This window comes from Cariama cristata, unplaced genomic scaffold, assembly GCF_000690535.1.
Source record: "Cariama cristata isolate BGI_N322 unplaced genomic scaffold, ASM69053v1 scaffold1380, whole genome shotgun sequence".
NCBI lineage: Eukaryota > Metazoa > Chordata > Aves > Cariamiformes > Cariamidae > Cariama > Cariama cristata.
The window spans coordinates 187,283-209,285 of record NW_009592791.1 but is presented as its reverse complement, the minus strand read 5'-3'; the positions used below and the strand labels follow the sequence as shown (position 1 = coordinate 209,285).

Genomic DNA, 22,003 nt, shown 5'->3' with positions numbered 1-22,003 from the left:
AAAATTCCCAGTTTGAAACCCCTCTCGCTTTCCCTCCCATTTCTGACCCCATATTGGGCACTTTAATCTAATTTTGGTTTGAGGTTTTAGAAGCTGAAGGCTGCTTCTGAAGATCACTGAGGGAAAAGAAATCACTGGGAGGAACACCACACTTTGAACTGAACATCCCTGGCACAATGCATATTGGAAAAAGCACTAAGAGCATTTCCCAATCAATGCAGCCGTATTTTTCACACTCGGTTAGAAGAAATGGAAACCTGTGGTAAATAATGCTGCTTTGCACAAGTCCAATTACCCTAAATGATAAATTGCCTAATTATTTTGGCTCTAGAGTCTTTCCCAAGTTCTTTATCCTTTTCTTTGTAGTCACTGTCTGCAGAACAAGAGCATTTGACTGTTACTAATTAGCGAGAGAGAAAGATGCAGGACATTTAGTAAATTCACTTCCCTTTAAATCCATCTTAGACTTATTCTTCCCCTTCATGGAAAAAAAAAAAAGTAATAATTTATTTAAAAGCTGCTCTGCTGGAAGAAATTTTTTCTCCATGACTACTCTATGATATTAAAACAGTCAGCTTTTGTTTTTTACATTCTCCAGAATGCCAAAAGATTAAAGACACAGCAAGGTTAGATTAACACCTTGAAATTATCTGTAAGATTCTCTACTTATCAGGCTATTATATCTTCATTCCTGACTCCACAAAATCTTCTTCATGTCATATCCTGAGTGTACATGAACTTGATGCATCTTGAAAACAAATTCCAAAAAGCAAGAGCTCTTAAAAAAGTTTTGTTCCAGCTCACAATAAAATGACTTTCTGACATCTTGTTACTTCCTTGTTCCTTCATTTAGATCAACAACAGTAACAAGAGGCTGTGGATAATTGCCCAATGTTGGGAACTTTTTCACCACTTCTCAATTTTCTCCTTTAAATTTGAAGTGTAACTAGAAGTATTGAGAAAGATATTAAAGTTTATTCAAAATTTCTATTGCACCAGCAGGTCAAAGTCATTTTAACACATTCCTTCTTTCGACCTTAGGGTGTGTTAATCATAAAAGAATAATAAAAAAAATAAAAATAAAAATAATTATGTATTTTTTCTCCCACTTATTAATAGAAACTTCTCTGAAGTTCAATTTTTGTTGAACATGCGTGTAAAATCAAACTGTTTTACATCTAAAATAATATGAATATCTTGTTGCATTCTGAAAGCACAGATTTCATACAGGTGGAAAGTATTGAGTCAACAGTACTGAAGAATTAAGTCTTCTGCTTGCACAATGTGCCCTAATGCACTATGCCTCAGTGGCAGCCAGGAAGGATAATTCCTAGGACTGAGAAAGTAACTGAGTTTTCAGTCTCATTACATCTGAGACCTGACTAAGGAAACCGCAGAATATGGTACCAGTTATTAAATGAGTCTTCATTCAAGCACCTATTTATCCAAGCAGTGTTGCCTAGAAAACAACAGTCCAGTCCATACAAGTTATTGGTATTTCTAGTGTATAAAAGTTCTCGGTCTCCCCCGATTGAGGCCCCGAATGCCTATCTCAGCAGCTGCTACAGCGGTAAAATTCCAATTCTGACCAGCCCACTTCCATAGAAAGCATTTTGGGGCACTGACCAAAACATTCAAAATGTGACTAGTTACACCAAGGTACAAGTTTTTTGGTTGCTTTAAAGGATTTTATTTTGGAAAAGACCTGCAACCTGTCTTTTGAAACCCAGACATTAAATTATTTGGCAATACTAGTGAAAAATTGGCATCATGCAGTTCTCTGAGACAGTAAATTCTATTAACTGGTATGAAATGGAAGAGCCCTCAAATAGCATGCATTTCCTACTTTTCTTTGTGTTTTCCCGACTACTCCCTCTGCACCAGTCTTGCTATCTGGTTGAGTGAGGAAATGTTCACTCGTACCACTGGAAGACCACTGCATCTCTACACAGCAAGGGCACACCCAGAAATACCACTTTTTCTGTCTTTCCATATTAAAAGGGAAGCATAAGATGAAGCAGGACAAACAATTCAAAAGCCATCTCACACTGATTAAAAGTAACACACAAACACATTGTTAGAAATGGCAATTATTTAAATACATATGTGCTGCCAGGATGGTAGAGAAGGAAAAATAAAAAGAGGGGTGGGGGGAGGAGGTCACAAGAAGTTCATTCTATCAAGAACTGCTTTACATAATCATGAAATGCAAACTAGTTTCCATTCCTTCTGGCATAAGCTCATTCAGCCTTCACTTTGAATGCTTATTGACAAATAAATGGACTGGTTACTTCCTATTAATGCTACCTGATTTATGTACATACCTGGAGGAAAAATTCCATTTTGACCTCACATTCATACAAGCTAAGATCATTTTAAAGCTATGAATATGTTGAATACAAGTTTAATTTCTTCTTGGTTGCTGCTGGGGATTTGCTGTTTCTTAACAAATTAGGCATTTGTTCTCCTCAGTTCAGCTTTCGCACCTTATGTGTATAATACATGCAATTCAGGAATCTGTGTTGATCTTTCAGATGAAAGACCTTTTCTTCAGTCATGATTCACTCTCTCCCTCTTCCTCTCTCATATGCAGGCATGTGCACACAGACATGACTTGTTAGTCATTTTTGGTTTATGAGCTGTTCCCCAATACCTCTCATTCTCTTCCTCTGCCCATGAAAAGTCCTTACTAAGAAAGTGATACTTGTTTTCACAAATCTCAAGAGTCGCTATTATCCTGACCAAGGAAAGCGCTATTAAAGCAAGATTTTACCCCTGAGTCTTGAAGGCATCTCAGAAGTAGACAGGTCAGTGGAGATCCTGGAGGATGCCAGGGCTGGACCAACGTCTTCATCCCCTCAAGAATCTGCCTGTCAATCTGGGGACATGGAGGGATATCATTCCAAATGGATGCTAACTAACATAGAGCTTGAAAACGCTTCTTTGTTTAGTTTAGTGTTTAATATTCTCCACGAGACAAGTTCCTGTCTGATGAATGCGATTGGCTGCTAATGCTGAGACACAGCATGGGGTCCTGACACAGATGTCCAAGGACACCCTCTCTCATTTGTAAGTTCTTTCAGGGCCAGATCGTTTGGTTTCTCCAATTTCTTGCATCTAAAGTTGTGACTAAGGCTGGCTGTCCTCCCTTTCATTGCTAAGTATTTACAATTCAGCAGCATAGACCTTATGAAAAACCTTTTGGTCCCTAACTTTGATGAAAAAACTAATATATATATTAGTATAATACCTTTCTGGACTTGATTTCTACTTCACGCAGAAAAAACTCCTGAGTGCTAGACAGACTGCCATCCAAAGATCAGGCACTTATACCCATGAAGGACATCCCCATTCCTGGGAAGTCATGAACGTGCACCTCTGTTCCTGCCATACGTAACTCCTCTGGCTCAACTGGTCAGAGTATGTCCCTCCCAAAGTCGTGGAGGGGGGTAGTGTTATTTACTGTGGTTTGAGCTTATCTCCTTACTCACTTCTGCAAGGCTCAGCTGCCCAGTGCAAAATTTGACCTACCAATTCTACCTGGAACTAATGTTACATTAATGTAATATCCTGCAAATAATGTTACCTATCTGTAGCTAAAAACTTAGCATTGATACTGGTAGTTAGCACTGATTAAACATTGATATTGGAATGAATTTGGTTTTCCCTGGCCCTGGGGGAAGATTGTTGACTGCCATATAATGTCGAGACTGGTACACAGGAGCAGTTGGGATACGAATCCTGAAGAAAACTGTAACCAATTTCTTACTCAGCAGTGATATTTTTCCTTAGATTAAAAGCAAATATTCTCTTTCCTCCATAAAAGCCTCAGATGGGGTGGGGGAAGGAATAGAAAGACAGGGAAGATGCATTCTTCTCTTTACTTGCTCTTTGAACAAATCTGTCTAATCACATTTAAAGTACTGTATTATTAACATCTTCCCCATTTAAGGTTCTGTGTCACTAGAAAAATTTATTCTTTAACATGAACCCTGTAGCAGTGATAGTGGGTCAATTATTATGAGGATGGCAAAATACCAGGAAAATTCAGGGGTGAAAATAAGTATCTGTCTAGCATACATTACCTGAGACTCAGTTTTGCTCAAGAATAGCAATAAGGCAGAGTCACTGAGCAACATGTGACATTGCAAACAGAAGATAAATTAGTCTTCATGGGCAAGAGACTGATAAGCTTGAACTGAACAAATGGAAAAATAAAAGTCATCCTGTTTTTTTTTTTTTTAATTTACTTTGGTGAAGAGGGGTAAATGAACCCTGCAATGTCAACAACAACAACAAAAATTTCCTTGAAATATGGGCACATTAATCATCTCAACACCACCTCATTCCAGGCCACATAGAATTACCAGTTCTTGGCTGTTGAAAGGATGTCTCCAGGAAAGAAATAAGTTTTTTTCATATACAGGTTGTCTGTCTTTTTGGTTGTATTCTTGGAAAAAAGTCAAGGAAGGGAGACAATGCCAAGGTACCACTGGGGTTTAAAACACTGACTTTGTTCCTATAAGAGAACAGTAGACTTTGCAAAAAAGCAAAGCCAAAACATTCCTAAAAGACACCCTGGACTTACCAGCTGATTGACTCAACTCTTTCTATATGAACAACCTGATTCTCCAGAAAGTACTTATCTTTTTAGGAGGTACCTGTGGAGAACAGAGACCTGTAGATATAGTGTAAAAACTACAAATACATGGTAAGCAAAAATAATTGCCCTCATGTGGCTCCTGGCTAGTCACACTCTTCCTGTTTGCCCATGCTTCTGCCAAAGGATGACTGGGGCTGCCTACAAACCACAGCTTCTGTAAAGCAGGAGCAAGCAACAGGGATCTTCCAGAAAGGCCTCCAGGACAACTTCTCTGGCTGGTGCTGTGAAAGTGCCTGGGACAGAAGGCAACACATTCAAAGAGATACCTACCAAGGCTTGCACAGTGAGCAAACTGAGTCCAAGCTTTCCCCCCTAGGTGCTTTCCCTCAGTGTTTCAGCTTAGGAACAGGCTTGTGGCAAAGTGGGTGAACATGAGGCAGGCTTGGGCTCAAGAGCTTTCTCAGGCTACCTCTCCGTATACAGTAGAGATACAGGTCAGTAAAGAGACCAAAGCCCTGAATCTCAGAGGTCCTCAAGTGGTTGAAAGTTAGGAAGAGTTGGGAACCAAAATAACCTCTGCCCAAGGAAAGTGACTTTGGGTCTCTGGAGTCCAAAGCCTGCATTCAAATCAGTAGATTCGAGATACTAAGGGAAGGGAGGACGCGCAGGGAAGGGCTATTGTCTTCTCCTAACAGCAATCTTCAACCTGTATGTACAGAAGCACCATGAGACAAAGATAATTAACTGATTTCAGACACTGAACAATTGTATGAAGAACTGCAGAAATAAAACCTAACAGCATTCAGTCTCTACGTGTTTAAAAGCATCTTTCTATTTGTTAACAACAAAACTGATAGCTGATAGCTGACACTCGTGAATGATGTGAGGCTCTGCAACATCTTCTTAAACAAATGAAGTAATCAAAGAGGGTCATTTCCTTCAACAGAATAAACAGCAACACTATACAATATTGCTTGTGCTTACTGGTTTTGTACATTTTGTGCATGTACATGTGTGCATGTGTAACAGCGACTCTCTTCTGTGGACTTTTTTCTGCAAACTATTTACAATTCAGTCTCCCTTGATAAATGCAAGCCTCCACCATCAGCAATATTTGCTTAGTGAAGCTTAGTCTCTGTAGTTGCAAGCTTCTGAGAGCATAGTGCCTTGAGATACTGCATGAAAGGCACCAAACTCATGCAAATTGTTGTGGTAATTCCCTGACAGTGCCGTCTCTCTGACTTCATCTCTCATTTTCACTAATGCTCAGAGAAAGCAGTCTGTGCTACCAAAGAGATTCTCTGCATAAACAGCTTAAAAAACTAAAGTACTCAATCAGGCACAGAGACACCATAGAAATTGACCTACCCCTCACTGCTCTCTGGGAATTTTATGGGAAGGGAAAATTTTGAAATGATAAAATCTTTTTACAGTAAGACATCTCTGTTAGACTGCAGAGATATTAGTGAAGGAGCTCTTCAATGCAATGAACAGAATCACAAGCCTGTGTAAAATAGTAGGATTCCACTCAAGTCAATGATGACGTGCCAAGTTACCCCAGATAAGCAACTGCCACACCCAGTATGTTTGATAAATTACAGTGCCAAAGTCATGAATCATAAAGGAGAAGCTTATGTATGAGTCCAGTTCAACCCAGCCTGTTCACAACTGACCACATACAGCAGTTAAAATGGAATTAAACTGTACCTTTTCAAAAATGAAACTATGGATTGCAATGACTTTGGGCTGGTATCATTTGATATTAATGACATAAAGTAATACAGTTGAAACATAGTCTGGTCAACATTTTCAATTAGACTTATTGAAAATATTCCTGGGCCGTAGAGCAACAGAAAAGCAAATATTTATGGGAACAGGAAGATTTCTTTCTATTAAAGAAAAACGTCCAAATCTCCATTTAGATAGGGAGAGAGTGTGGCAGGACTCAAGTTTCTTTAAACTTTATGGGCTCTAGCCAGTGGTGAAAATGTTGGTAAGTCACAACAGCACTGAATAGTTATGCTAGTGCTTTGTGTGGATAGGAAATTGGATGGAGTAGAGACATGCTGGGGCTTATCCTGCTCTCCACACTGATGTTTCTAGGTATCATATCAAGCAGTGATAAATAAGAGCTGTTCATGGCATTTTAAAAATAGAATGGAAAATCCAGTTGGTCTTGCAGTTTCCAATAAATGTTTCACAGTGATAGCTGCCCTTTCATCTATTTACTACTCCTGACTCCTGTGCTCTCCTTCACCTTTTTCAGGGGTCCTGAAAGTATTCCTAGGCATTAGCAGCAAGGAGGAGTGAGCTGCTCTTCTGTCCTTCACCAGACCTCTTCTGGCTAGCAGAGAGCCTCTGCAGCCTTGCGTATCAGTGCAGCAACATGTCTCAGGTTCTGTAACTAGCCCTAGGCCTTTAATGCAACTTTTTCTTGTGGTACTTTAAGTAATGAGAGGTTTTTGTGTATACGAGCTAAAAACCAAAATTTGTAAGTACCAAGTCTTCCCATTTGCTAATGCAAGACATGGCTGTCTATTACTGAGAATGTGCAGTAAATTATTCCTGAAGCTGAGATTAGAATTCAGGGTGCTCCTTACTCCAGATTTCTTTACGCTTGGTGGCTTCAAGTATGCATTTCTTTACTACATGGAGGCAGAACAGTTCATTCTTATACCTCTTTTGCCCTCCTTAGCTGCCCCAAAGCATATTTGCTTTCCCTCCCTCAAGAAAATGACCTCATTTCAGTGGTTTAACTTGAGCTGTTTACTTTGCAACAGATCAGGAGCACATACATAGCCACTTACCACATTTCACCTAAGGGCAACAAATAACTTCTTATGAGAAGTTAACTTGATCACCTATGTTTTTGCAATCTATTTGGTGCCACTACTTTTCTTGTTTAAAATTGTGCAGTTCAGTAAAACAAGAACAAAAAAAATATTATAATTGTGAATGACTCAGGCTTGAGAGGAGGGAGAAGGGAGAGAGGGAGAGAGACATTTAAATGCTAAAATCGGAGGAGAGGTAAGGAAGAGAGACCTCATATTAAGGGAATCCCCAGCATGGAAGATGCAGCAGTATTTCATGCCCTCAGCGCTGTGGCTTAGGACAAAACACACAGAGCAGCTCAGAGTGCAGTGGGGCTCAGAAGCAAGAATCCATCTGCTCAGAACGAATGCATGCTGCAGGCCTCCAATGCATTTGCCATGCACACACACACACACAAATAAATAAAAATGAACTTGTTTTTACAACAAAATAATCAGTCACAAGTGCAAAAACTGTTCATAAATACATGTCTTCTGACTGCATAAGGATAATTTTTGACTGAAATGGAGGGTGAAGTCCATGGGTGTATTCCTTCTCACCTGGTTAATGTGGATAAAAACATCTCTTTCACAACTGTATAGCCTCTAACAGTTTAGGGTTGGTTAGCCACAAACCCTGTAAAAATAACCTGGTCTTGAAATAGTAACCTTTTTTTTTTTTTTTCCACCTGTCCTCTGTTACTGGTATATACTAGGCTAGCTTCTCAACCGATGCATATCATCATACCTGTACTAATATTAAACATGTTGTGCCAGTTTACAACCTTCTCAAGATCTGACCCTTCTCTGCTGTCCTGGAAATAGATCTGTGGTCTCTGCAGAAAGTAATATTCTTTTATACACACGCAGACGTAGGCGTCCTGCCCCTACTAGCTCATATTTAGCTCTCTTTTCCTCTTGTTTATTTTGTCTTCATGGTATCAAAGCAAGCTGCACACTCAGCAACAAGCTTGCAGCAAATAGGTGCATCTGGTTTTCAGTGGATGGTCCTTCACAGGGCACATACTACACCCCCAAGGGATTCATGAAGATGCTAGGTCAGAGTCTCTACAATTTTAATTTCAGTTCATCTGTTAGAATAATTATGCTTAAACTTGTCTTTCCCAGCGCAGTTGGAGCAGACACAAAGATTCACAGGTAGAATGGGAAGATGCAGTGTGTGATGACAGCAGTCACCACTCAGTACCCTGTCTATCTGCTTCCCCAGAGACCATGAAAAGCTGTCCACTCCCTTTCCATACACAAAGGCCCAGACAGCAGTGAGAAGGGCAATAACCTGTGTGCCTTGCCTTCTGCAACAACTGAGGATAGAGGTTTCTACTGCTTGCCAGACTCAGAAATGGGCCAGGTGCCTCCTCTCTCCTTTTTTTATCATCAAGGCTCCATACTCAGCTATCAGCCAAGAGAAGACCTAAAAAGTCCTTTAGCAAACAGATGAGGAAGGTCCTGGAGGTAAAAAAAAGAGGTGACAATCCATGATTCACTCCAGGCACTGTTTTCTGAGGACCCTTGCCTGGAAGTGCCATCTCTACAGTATATTCAGGCAGCGTGGTGGATAGAAGCAGAGAGCTCTGAGACAAATTTGGCCGAACACAACACAGCAGTACAACACAGTCAGTTGGACCTCTCTGTCCTCTGGGCTTCTGACCCCGAGTACAGCACTGGGGTAGGCCACTTCCAGCATCTAACCTCGTATTTCTGCACCACACCACAGCAGCTTGCACCAAGCTAGCACAGGGATCTCTAACACAGCAGTGCCTTGGCTTTCTCCTTCCTCTTTATGCTGTCCCATTTTGCTAAGGTACCCACTGTGCAAGCAAGACAGATGAAGATCAGAGCAAAATCAGGGGTATCCTCAAGTACAACACCCAGAGCCACCAAAATACTGCTGTATGCCCACATAAACCAACTTTGCTCTCCTTACTGGCTATCACAAGGTCACTGTGCTTTGAATTTTTGACTGGTGTGCCAAAAAACCTGGAACAGCGCCTGTCATTTATAGTACCTTTTCTCAGATGGCTCTCACATGTCTTTATAAACTTTAGCAAATGAGTGTATAAATCACTCTGTCCACCACCAAAGTACCACCACGTCTGGGATGATACACAGCAGCTGCTATAAAATCAGACCACAGCTCTACACCACAGATTAGGGCAATAAAACATGCTGCATGAGGCAACTGAAATGGTTGGAGGAAGGAAGGGGGGCATGGTGGACAGCATTTTGTAGTTATAATTACCTGAGTAAAAATTTGGCTGAAGAGGGTACTGTGTTTAACACTTGCATATCTGCAAATCAAAGCAGTCTTCCACCACCTGTCAAAACAACCTGACTGTACCATTCTCCATGTTTTGGCCTTCTAAAGTCCCTCCTTTCTGAAAATTGCAAAGCACCTTGATAAGAGCAAAGCTGATGTACAAGCAATAACCTAATCAAATTTCTTAGCAACTGACTTGATAACTAACTGTGAGCCTGTAGCTGCTATGCCCCCTCCCTTCCTCTCCCTTGCATGACAACTGAACATAGCATCTATATATACCCAGTTTTAAAATAGCTTCTGCTCCCCTAACTTGCAAACCGTTCACATAGATCTTATTTTCTATGCTAAAAGTAGTTAATTACAGTCACTAAGGGGACTGAACTGCTGCACTCTTTTCCTTATTCTGAGATGGGCTCCTTGAGCAGTGCATTGCCTCCCCTCAAATCATGAGCTGTTTATAATAGGAAATCTTTTGAAGGATGGGGCTGCACAGATTAGATCTATGAATTTCCTGGTATCAAGGACAGCAGATGAGTAGTTATCCCTCTCTCCCTCTTCTCCTTGGCCATACAGCCATATATGCATCATCTAAAGCTAAACCTGAAAAGCAATAAAGTATGGGGAAGTGATTTGAAAGGTACTTCCAATCTATATATGACATAGGACAGCATGGTTTGGGGTGAGGCCACCAGTTGAGGCATGACATAGATTGTGTACAGTGCTAACTGAAAAAAGTATTCACTTAATTTAAGTGCCATCTCTCTACACTAAGTTTTAACTTCTATGCCACGAGCGTCCCTAGCCCCACAACCTCTCCTACATACTGCAAAAGCCAAAATTATTAGCAAAATATTCCTGTTAGAAAACCAAAAGAGTCAAGCATTATGCATTTGAATTGGATTATTATTGAAATACTACTAATAGTGAGTGACAGCTCAGACAGACCCTATACAACATAGGGTCCATTTAGTTCTCTAGCTTGGATCAGGAGCACAGTCACATGCAAGTCTCTTGCACTGGTTCACGTGGCAGTCTCCAAGTGCACAGCAAGGGCTTCTTTAACTGGAACTAAACCAGAAGATCAGTCCACCTGCTAAGGGGAATTTGGTACACAGGGCCAGACTCAAACTAACCCAAAATAAACTCCTGAGGTGTGTACAATGTGCACCCAACAGTCCTCACTACCAACTGTGCTAGATGATGAATCTGTGTCTACAGGAGCACACTACTTGTTAATGTAGACATAGCTATATATGTGGTCTCTCTATGTGAAATGTCTATAAGCAATCAGCCAGTTAATGACTGCTTGCAGTCAGCTTTCTATGCACTTACATGGAAAAGTTTACTAATTCATATCCCCATCTACAGACAGACATGAATGATGATATGAATGACATTGTGCACTTGTTATATTGGATACCTCTCCCAGCAATTTTACTTTGGTTTGTTAGGTTGTCAGTTTTCAGGAACTGGCGAGGAGACAAACCATATTTTCCTTGGGGCTGCATAACAGGGGTTTGTACTTGCAACTCTGCTACCAGTATTAACCAGTAAACTGCAGATACTCCAGGACAAGTTGCACCTTCGCATCTTTGCAGGCCTTAAGGAGGTCAGTTGAACTAACTGGATACAAGGGCATAATTAGGTCTGCCATATTTGAATGAAGCAAGCAAATACGATCCAGCTGGAGTGTTGTAGAGCTCATAACTTAAGAATATAACCCAAGCCCTACAGGTTAGAACATAACACATCAACGGCTTCATTGTGTTGAGTTAACTGACACCAGAGGTATGAAAGCATGCACACAGAAAAAGCTCTGTGGATCAGATTGGGCAGTCCTAACCTCCACTGCTGTCATCCATCTGCACCCTCAGTGCAAAAGCAGCCTTAGACGGAGAACCACCATGCTCAGAACCTTGTCATGCAAGACAAAAGAAGACATTTTCTGTGTACACGAATCCTGGCTTTTATGTTTGCACAAGCAAAAGGAGGGAAATAGTAGCTTTTGAATGGGCACACTTTGCATAGTTGAGAATTTTCTGTTACCAGCAAAGCAGAGAATTATGCAACTATTTTCTTGTTCTGTAAGTACAACACAGAGGATGGAATGCATAAAAAAATATGAAACTCCCAAAACTGTATAGTTAAGGCTTTCAGCATGCAAATCTGGCAGCTAAAATCCTGCAAGACAGCCATGCCTGGTGTCATTTTATTCCTGTTAGCCTTGTGATCCATTATAAAAGCATTCATGAAAAGAAAAAGGCCCTCGATCTGAATTCTTGTAACTAACAACTTGTGCAGAGAGTGTAGGGTGGAAGAATAGCTGCTGCGTGGTCTGCGAGACATACAAAATGTTGTCAACGGTTATCCAGGAAACATAAATGCCCTTGGTAAATATAGATAGTGAGGGAGAAGTAATTTCAACACTGTGTAAGACAATTAGGTATTGTGATTTTTTCTGACACGTACACACACATTCTACTGCTGAAGAAAAAAAATTAACATTTAAAGCAAAACTTTGCAGTTTATGATTTGTAAGAATGCTGTTTATGTCCTTACAAAGACCTGTAAACAAAATCGACCACAAAATCAATAAAAGTATCTGGACAAGACGGAAAAAATATAAATGTGTAGGTTTAAGAGTCTGGTGACAGCTGGCTTATTTCAATAATGTAAAATGTTTTGTAAAGGTTAAGCTTTCACTAGGACACAAAGTTTCTGGGCCATCTCTTCAGTTGCTGTAAAGTGACACTATTTAATAGTTTCCAAAAAAACCTAACAAATATAGATTAATCTTGAATTTTTGGCTGAAAATATTAATACAATGTTGATAGTTGCACATATAACTGAGACAAATAGGGGTCATACAGGTGCCACAATGGCATGACGACATTCACATTGCCTTGCTCCCTGCAAGAAGCTCCACACCAGCACATCATACTCACATGTTTTGCTGAGAACTCATCAATCTCCTGAAGCACCTTCTCCTGGCACTCTGGGTTGGTGGCTAGCAAGTACGTGGCAAAGGACAGTGTGCTAGTGGTGGTCTCATACCCGGCGATCAGGAACAGGAAAGCTTGGCCTGCTATCTCATCCTCTGTTAATGTCTTCTGAACCTTTTCAGATGGGGCCCTGCCAGCACCAGGCGCCTCGTTCTGTCTGGAAGCAGCAGATGGACCGATCACATCAAAACCCCCGGCTGCCAGGGAGTCAGCTGAGTTGCAGGAGTCGAGCATCCACTGGAGAAAATCTCTGCGCCTCTGCAGAATACATGATGAGAAGAAGCATGAAGAATGGGTGACAGAGCAATGCCTTTACCCAATAGGGATGGAAAGAGAAAGCTGTTTCCTATTTATACTGCCTGCTTGGCTCCTTTCACCAAATGAGGAGACCTCTATAAATCAGCTGCAAATGCCATCACTAAAAGCCTGTCACCACTTTCTACCCAGCAGGATGAGACTGATCTTACCCCAATACATAACAGGTACATATTTTCACAGAGGATTGCTAATGGCGAGCTCCATACAGAGCTTCTTTCATTCTCTGGGAGAGTTCCTGGCATTTGCTGGAAATAAGAGGATTAACATAGTCCCATGCGCACCTGCCAAGTGGAGGTGGCACAACTCATGCTTGGAGGAATTGGCCCATCCACTTGAAGGCAATGTCCTCATTTGTTCACATGGTTCAAAGCATGAAAGTCACCATGTAGGTTTAGCGTTGCTTCTACAATAATTTCTGTACCAGCTTAACAAGAAAGGACTAGAAACTGATCTCAGTAAGCTAGTATATCTTTTTATGAGAAAGTAAAATTATGAACACTTGTACAAATATAGCATTTTTTAAAACCTTTTCCTAAAACATATTTGCAGAAACGCATTGCAACAGTAAGCATTCGTCTACCATAAAACCTGTTTGGGTGGCTTGTCTTTGCAACATGCCCACTGAATGATTCTACTGTTAGAAAACTGCTTTCTTTAATGTTAGTTTCTGACAGAAAAACTCTAATAAACAGACCTACAGACAAGAGTGAGTTGACTCCAAACCAGTCTGGACAGCAAGCTTGATTAGGCTTTGAAATATAACCCAAAAGGTTTGAATTGACTTTTGGGAGTGGGCATAATAGAATTGTGCTGAACCTAAGCCATAAGGCTATGTGATTGATTCTCAATTCCTCAAATACCAACAGAATACATGATAGCTCAAGGACTTAGAAGTGACTGCCAGAACATGACAACTTGTGCAGTGGGATGGACAAAAGAAGGGATCAAGTCTTTCTTCAAAAGAAAAAAAATGCTGTAAAGCTGCATTTATCTGTTAAAAAGAAATCATTTGAATGATTTCTTGGATCTGATGATTGATAGAGAAAGTAGAAAAAGGAAAAGCCAGAGAAAAGGACAGACAAATAAGATGAGAGTAAGGCAGGACTAATTAATTATAAATGCCAAAGGACTTAATCAGATACTATTTTTTTTTTTCACACGACATGGGAAAAGAGAGCAGTGAGACAACAGAAGAGGAGAAATACTTAGTGTCCTGTGCTTAGCTCTGCTGCCAACAGACTGTTCTGAGTGATCTTCAGGCAGAGAGGAATGGTTATTTTGAGGTTTGAGTAATACAAGGGACTGGCACACTTCCTCTTTAACAGCTCCTTCCCTCCACCCCGCAGAACCTTTTCATTTTGCATGTGTACATTATGCGCCTTGTACCCACAACCACAGTGCATCTTGCACCCTGGTACACCCAAGAATCAATGCTCCAGATTGTAGCCTTTGCCAGTCACTGCACGCTGAAGGACTCTACAAATTGCCCAGTCAAACTGCATCACCTCCAAGGCACAGGGTACATGCTTTTCCCCAGGTAAGTGGAGGCACACAAAGCAACATTATACACACTGTGCTCAGTGAATGAGCTCCAGCTCTGAAAATACTTCCTTGTGCCTAGGCTAAGGGACAATTTCCCTATTCAAACTGGCCACGCTTCCTCAGTCTCTCATTTCTAATACAGCAAGCCAAAAGTTACAACTGCCCTGCCACAGTCATCCTCCTCCAGAGTGACAGGATACCTTTGCTCTTTTATGTTCCTCTAGACTGGAGGAAAAAGGACCATGCATACTTCAGCTGTGTATAGCTAAAAATCTCATTTAACTTTTCCAGGAAGGGCTTTATTCACATTCTGGGAGTCCATGTATTGCAGAGCTGAGAGTTCAACTCTTTGGCATAGCCTACACTTCAGGGATTTTCCTGGTACATATATTTGGGTTAGACCATTTTTTAAATTAAAAAACCCCCAAAACCTGTCCAATTCCAGTGTGTTCATTAGTGTGTGGATAAAGTAGTCCAGTATAGTAATAAACGGCATCTGTAGAGATATTCCCTTTTATCCGTCTAGTCATTATCACCTAAACTACCTTTATAACATAAAAATGTATAATTACATTCATGTTCAGTGGAGTTGTAACACTATAACATACTATATTTCAAATGGTGTAACATTTGGTATGGTTCTGCATTCATCCTTTTCTAGGATATGAATTTACTTGTAAACAAACCCATTGCTCTCTGAGGGTTTGCAGTTCCCAGTCATGAGCTGTTAGCTAAGTCTGGTCTTATATTTAGACAATACACTCTCTGGAGACCCTGTAAGATGTTTCTCCAGCCTTAGACAAAATCAGGTCCCAGCCTTATACAAAGCATCTGGTTATTGCTATGATAGTAAAGTAATAATCGTAATGACTAGTGAATAAAATTTCATTCATGAGAATTTTTGCCGAAAGCAAACTTAATGAATGCTAGCACAAGTGAATATTCCCAAGAATGTGCTCTGAAATGCCTCTGTGGCCATTTTGAGGAACTCTTTTTATTACTCACATAATATATTTGGTTAGGAATTTAAAAGCTTGTCTTGTTGCAGAATCTGTTTATAAGGTCACCCTATCGAGAAACAACTAGATACCTTATCTGTGCCATGTCATTTGTTCACTAGGTGAGCAGGGGTTGCTAAGAGCAATGGCTTCATAAACAATCCTTACAAAAACAATATTAATTTGTAAAAACTACTTAAATAATAGTGGGGGGGAAAAAAGCATAAAATTAGAAAGATGCAAGCTTTTTTCAAGATAATTCTACACAGTGGAAAGAGCTATATTTTAGCAAAGCTTCTCTTCCTTATGGTTCATTTTACCTCACTTTAGGCATCAGTATAGAATGCAACATAAAAAATTGTCATCAACCCAAGCGAGAGAAAAGATTTCCAGGGTTATAACCAGTCATAATGAAACATATTTTTCTTCCGCACCATCAGGATGGAAAAAAATCACTCTAACTCAAAAACCTAACAATGGCAATAGAGGCAAACACTAGCATAAAACCAAATATAATTGGATTGTTAAGTGCTGGAAATGAGGAAAAGGTATCTCATGAAAATTCACGGGGGTTTTCTCCACTTTGGTTGACAGCAGAAAAAAAAAAAAAAAACCAAACACCACAACCCAAGGCAGTTTTTTCAGTTTGACAACAAACCAGGTGCTAACAGCGTCACTGCACAAAAACATTCTCTGGTCATCACATACAGCTGCTGTCTTCCTTGTTCCACTGGGGACATTTGTATGATTTTCCTCACAAAAAGCAGAAGCCCATAATAGCCTCTATCCTGTCCTCTGACACTTACATAGTTATGTTACAATGGCCTCAGAAACAAGTTCCCGCTTCAAAAGAACAGTGTGCTAATCTGCCGGACTCTTGTTTTGCCCCCTTACAACACAGAGCCTATCATTAAGCCAATGAAAATTGAATGGAAAGCTACTATTGAAAAAAAAAAATCTAATTTGAATGCAGTAGGGGACAGGGTGCCTGTCTAACTTGGTGGTGACACAGACATCCCCTTTGAAATATATAATAAGACAAGCCCCGCTTTCAGCTTCCCCAAGATAGACACCTTGCAATATATTTCCTGACACCAGTGTTCTGGGCCGTATCATTTCTCTCATTAGTCTTCTTAAACATCACCTGGCCATGCAGAGAAATCATTCTGCACAGAACCGTAACGAGCTATTTCCTACACACTGGAAGAATAGATGTGTGCTATACCAGGGAAGGCCAACCCAGCAGTATCTATCACCCTTCCTCAAATCACTGCTTTTAAGTTTTGCAACTGTCAGAAGCGAGACGTATCGCTCACATGCATGATGTATCATGACTTTTCTCACAGGAGGCAATGGTCTTGGGGGGAGGGCGCAGGGGATGTCTCTAGCTCTTTCCATCCTAAACAAGGAACTGTGTTTTCATGTCCAAGACTGACATACCAGCTGACCTTTTGGCAAATTCATCGCTGCTTTGGGGATCCAGGGGACCCCTTGGGTCATGCTTTTGGTAGAGAGATTGAGCCATTCAACCTCTCTGCAAGGTGAAGTCAAAAATTACTTAAGGAGAGCTACCAAATGTATGGAATTTTTGTTCTTAATGCTGTGATTTTACTTGTGCTTTTTGCAAACCGTACTCAAATTTTACACCACTGATAGTTCAACTCCCCATTTGGAGTTCAAAAGTGTCCAGAACTACGAAAAGCACCTTAGGGATGAATCAAGGAATCAAGATGACATAATCAGTTGGTATTCTGTAAAGCACTTGCTGTGGTTCAAAAGTCATACAAATATGAAGCTGCTAATATAATACCACTCACAATAAACTGTGCAGACCTCCTCGCCTTTTTCAAATGCTCTGATGGCAGCTCAAAAAAGCAGAAGCTAAGCTTCAGAATCCTTATCTAACAGATAGAAAGATCACATCTCATATTATTTCAGTTTCCTACAAACTTGTACAAACACTGCTGTATTAGTTTATATCCAGGTCACTTTTTGTAAGTTTGATTTAGCAACCACCTTTTTAGGAGAGATAAACTTGTGCCACCTTGAAGTTATCAGTAAAGTACTGCGGTAGCTACGCAGGTCCTACTGAAAAAGAGCACAAAATGCAGTCCCACGAAAACTATAATTTTGCCAAACTTCTTTGAATGGATCAAATTCAAGCTCTCCTCAACACTTGCAGGTTTCATTTGTTTTCTCAGTGAAATCATAAAAAAGCCGGTCTCTCTGCCAATACATACAGTCCCAAAACATTTCAGAGAGATTGTCCTTTTGCCTTGTGCTTGAACCCAGAAGCTGGAATTAACTGGGAGGCCAGAGCTGACAGCCCTCAAATTTGTGTGTCTGAAGGTTGAGGGCATGGTGCTGTCACGGGTGACACTCAGCTCTGGAAGGACCTGGAGTCTGCCGAACGACAGGGTATGGCCGTTGTTTGAGAGCGGCTGGAAGGCTTTCAGTCTGGCAGAAAAACTCTTTTGTTTGCGTTTGTTAACATCAGCTGGTGAAACCACTGTAAAGTTTGTATTGTAAACGGGCTGAATGTCTGAGGGCAGGCATGTCTTACAAAGCAATATAACTTGCATTAAAAACCTGAGTAAATTTAAAGAAAAAAAAAAAAAATCATTGAGTGCCCACTAGAAAAGTGGAGCAGCCTTTTGCCAGCCTGACCTGATCTTAATGTTTTTAGTGAAACCCAGATTGAGAAGATTTTGTGTAAATTTTGAGTTGTTCTGGTATTTTCATATATTATCATCACAAAAACTCTATGCAAATTTCTGGCAGTAGCTCACAGCAATGAGGGACCACTGTGAGTATTCAATGACACCGCATTTGATGTCAGAAGCCACAGCGATGCCTTTGCTTTCTACCTGAAAGAAAAAAGAAGCATCCCTGCAATAACGTTGCAAAAATGCGTGAAATGCAGAGCCAGCCCAGAAGGGGCAGGTACATCAGGAAATTGCTGAAAGCACCTGAGCATGGAAAGTATTAGACATGGTAACAAAAGATATCTTCTGTATGTGACCAATGTTCTTTTCAAAAATAAAAATAAAAAAACAAGACTAAGTGTAAATTCAAGTATGACATGGATTTCATTGGCTGAGTTTGCCACTAAATCTCCAGAGTGGATGATATGAATTACTGGTTAAAGCACTGACCTCCACAGAAGCTGAGATGCTTAAAGTTGCATTCCCTTTTTTGCCTTTAAAACACAGTTCTAACTGGTGCAGCTTCTCCATCTGTAAAATCGGTACAACATGCATCAAATCTTATAAAACCCTGTGAGGAAAAGCTAATGATGATCTCGGAAAACCCTTTAAAACCTAGGATGAAAACAGATTTACACAGACTCAAAGAGTTTAAGGCAAAAGCACCATCACATGGGGGAAAAAGGCCTGAAAGGAACTCAGCAAGTTATCTACTCTATCCCCTTGCCACGAGGCAGCATCAGCCAAACCAACACTGACAGCTGTTTGTCTAACCTGTTCTTAAAAACCCAGCCAAGCTCCAGCTTCCCACAGCCTCCCCAGGCAGTCCACCCCAGCACTGAACCATTTTCATCACTGGAGAGGTTTCCCCTCCTCCAGTGAGTCACTGCAAATATTGCAGATCATTAGATTTCACCCAGCTACACCCATAATGTCTGAGCCTCCACAACCTGTATATGTGTGTGTCTGTATATTACTTCAGTAGGTCTTTAACAAAGCATGCTGATAACAGAAAATTCATACTGCTGAAAAATGCAAAACTATTTTCACGTGGTAGTGCCCCCATTCATGAGGTGAGGGAAAAGAGTGGTCAGGTACTGCTGGTTTCTTCCTCAAAAATGTACTTTTCTGACCTTTAAAATGCAGAGTTAAAGTAAGAGCATTAGTAACATACAGAGGCATGAGCAAGCCTAATTCGACCTGAAAATAAAGCTGAGGGGAATTTTTAAAAACAAGATTTTGTTAGAGAATCATTTCCCTTTGGCTTAAACTGGTGCATGCGGCTCTAGAGGGCTCATATCTTGAAAGACAACAGCCTCCTCCTCGAGATGTTCCCACACGGTCCAGGGATGAAAACAATCTGAATTTCAGATCTAATTGTTAGTGAATGGAAAGACAGCAAAGAATTGTTTCTAGTTGAGACAAGCTTAACATAGCTCTTTACTGCTCTTGTAGAAGGAGGCTGTCTTTAAACTCAAGCATGTGGACCTGTTGCCTGTGAGCTGCAAAGATCCTATCCAGAGGCCTAACTTGGCTGAAGTGATATGTAGGATGAAGAGATACTACAATTATGGGAGAGAGAAAATAAGGCACACACCTATTTGATTGTTTCATTAATTATATGGCACCACAGAGAAACCTGTGGCTTGCCTAGAGAGCTGGAAACCCTTCCAGTAGTTCTTCAGTGTAAAACCAAGGGACTGCTCACAGCCTGGTTCATTTACACCCCTAATGAACCGACCGTTGTCTCCGACTCTGGGGATTTTCCTTCCGATACCAGGCTGAGCAGAACGAGCTGGGTGTCTAAGAGAAGCACTAAGTTTCTCCATTAAATTCAGTCTAATAGCAAACAAGTGTCGTGCACTTTGTGGCAGCTGGTTGGCATCTCTGCCGCGTTGGGCTGGCAGCCTCAGCTTAGAGCACAGCACAACAGTATAACCACCACAGCTCCTTCTTTTGTATTTGCAAAACATTTAGGATAACAACACTCTGATAATGACTCCAGGCATTATCAGAGTACAAACAATAAATATTGGATTTGTGTGTGCAGTAGCTGAGCTTCTCCTGCCCCACACATGTTTTGCTGCTTGGAGGTGGAGGAGTGAGGTGATCAGAATACACAGTGGGCAAATACAGCAAGAGAAGAAATAACTGGGTGCTGGGGAAGATGAACAGCTTGGGCTGGGCCCCGCCATGCACGCCAGTGTGTGGAACAGGCACCGACTCTCAAATCAGCAGCCAGCTGACCACCCTGCTGCACACTCTATGCACGCATCCTCTCCCAAAGCTTATCTGGCCTCCCAGTAAACCATCCGACACTCCTCCCCTCCACTATTTGCAGGAGGAAGGGAGGATGCAGGAAGGGAGTGTTTCAGGCTAAGTGTCTGACACCCAGAAGTTTGACCCTCTCCTGACTCAAATTGCTGACTAAAGGTTGCTGTTGCAGGCAGCCCTCTGTTCCTTTTCTGTTTCCCACAGATTTGCTTAAATTTAATTCCTGATTAACAGTCAGTTCTGATTTTAGCAGTTGTCTGACATCCAAGAAAATGCACAGCAACCTCATCATTATTGCTTCTTTATCCTTTGTTCTTCCTGCTACATATGCTCTCTTTAACATGCTTGCAAAGCCCCACCGCTCACTTCGAAGAGCCATCAGGACGTTTCGGGGCCATCGTGGGAATTTACTGTTCACATCCTGTCCTCCTTCACCTCTCCCCACACTTTGTTTAAGATCCTCTCTTTCTGCATCACATTACATATAGATTGCTTATGTTTTGGGGGAAGGAACACCTCGCTATTCGCTTTCGTGATGGGCTTAAGTAATTCTGGGTAACTAAAATTTTTTTTTTTTAAACTAAAGTAATTATGGCTGTGAGACCAATATAAATGACATGTACTGTTACAAAAAAGTACATTTAATGTTATTTATGTTCTTTATTAACAATATGGAAAAAACACTTGTCTTTTCTATTACTTCTCTGAGCAACTGCTCTCCACTGTTGGCGGGCAATCCTAATGCTGGGTTATCCATTCATGATCACACCTGCACCCTACATTAGGATTTATCCTGGATCTTTGGCTATATTAAACTGGCTTTTACCTATAGCAGATAAATCGCCTCTATGCCTGACTCTCCACTTGTGTGCATGAAGGGGTACAGGTTTCTAACGCAGTGGGTGAAAGCAGCATTGGGAAGGAAAAGTTTATTTTCAGCTATCTGGTGACCAGTAACAAATTGTGTTATCCTCCGCAGTTTCATGGATGCTGGGTTCAGTTATGGGTTTTATCCAATAGATGGCTCCTCCGTAGCAGGAAGGATTCTCCTCCTGCTTTCCTTTCCTTCACAGAGTTTCAATACGACTTTCTAATATTTACACAGCTATTATCTTGCAAATATAGGCACTTTGTCCACACTGATAAACACACAGAAGAAGCATATGTGCATGAATTAAAGAACAAAAGAAAAAATTAGACGGTATTTTGTATATTTTATGTCACTTTGTCCTCTGCCAGTACAGGGATGCATGAACAATGACAGTCAGGCAGCCCTGTGGTCTGGAATGCTTCCGAAAGTCTACTAAACTAAAAAAAATACAACTTCAGAAACACATGAATATTAACAGCATGCCAGAATACCAGCTGTCTTTCTCCCCAAAAATATGAGGACACCTCCCACATCTTACATATCCCTGACTGAGCAATACTTAAACAACTTACAGGCATCATTACTCCGCTGTCAATGAA

The 22,003-nt window shown here is 40.8% G+C and overlaps 1 protein-coding gene across 1 annotated transcript in view; it reads right to left on the bottom strand.

The window, feature by feature from the left end:
* TBXAS1 (thromboxane A synthase 1 (platelet)) overlaps positions 1 to 22,003 on the bottom strand; it is a 228,274-nt gene that overhangs the window by 53,177 nt on the left and 153,094 nt on the right. Inside the window, exon 9 of the mRNA XM_009694752.1 lies at positions 12,640 to 12,954. Coding sequence (XP_009693054.1) covers positions 12,640 to 12,954 — 315 coding nt within the window. The remainder of the gene's footprint in view (positions 1 to 12,639; positions 12,955 to 22,003) is intronic.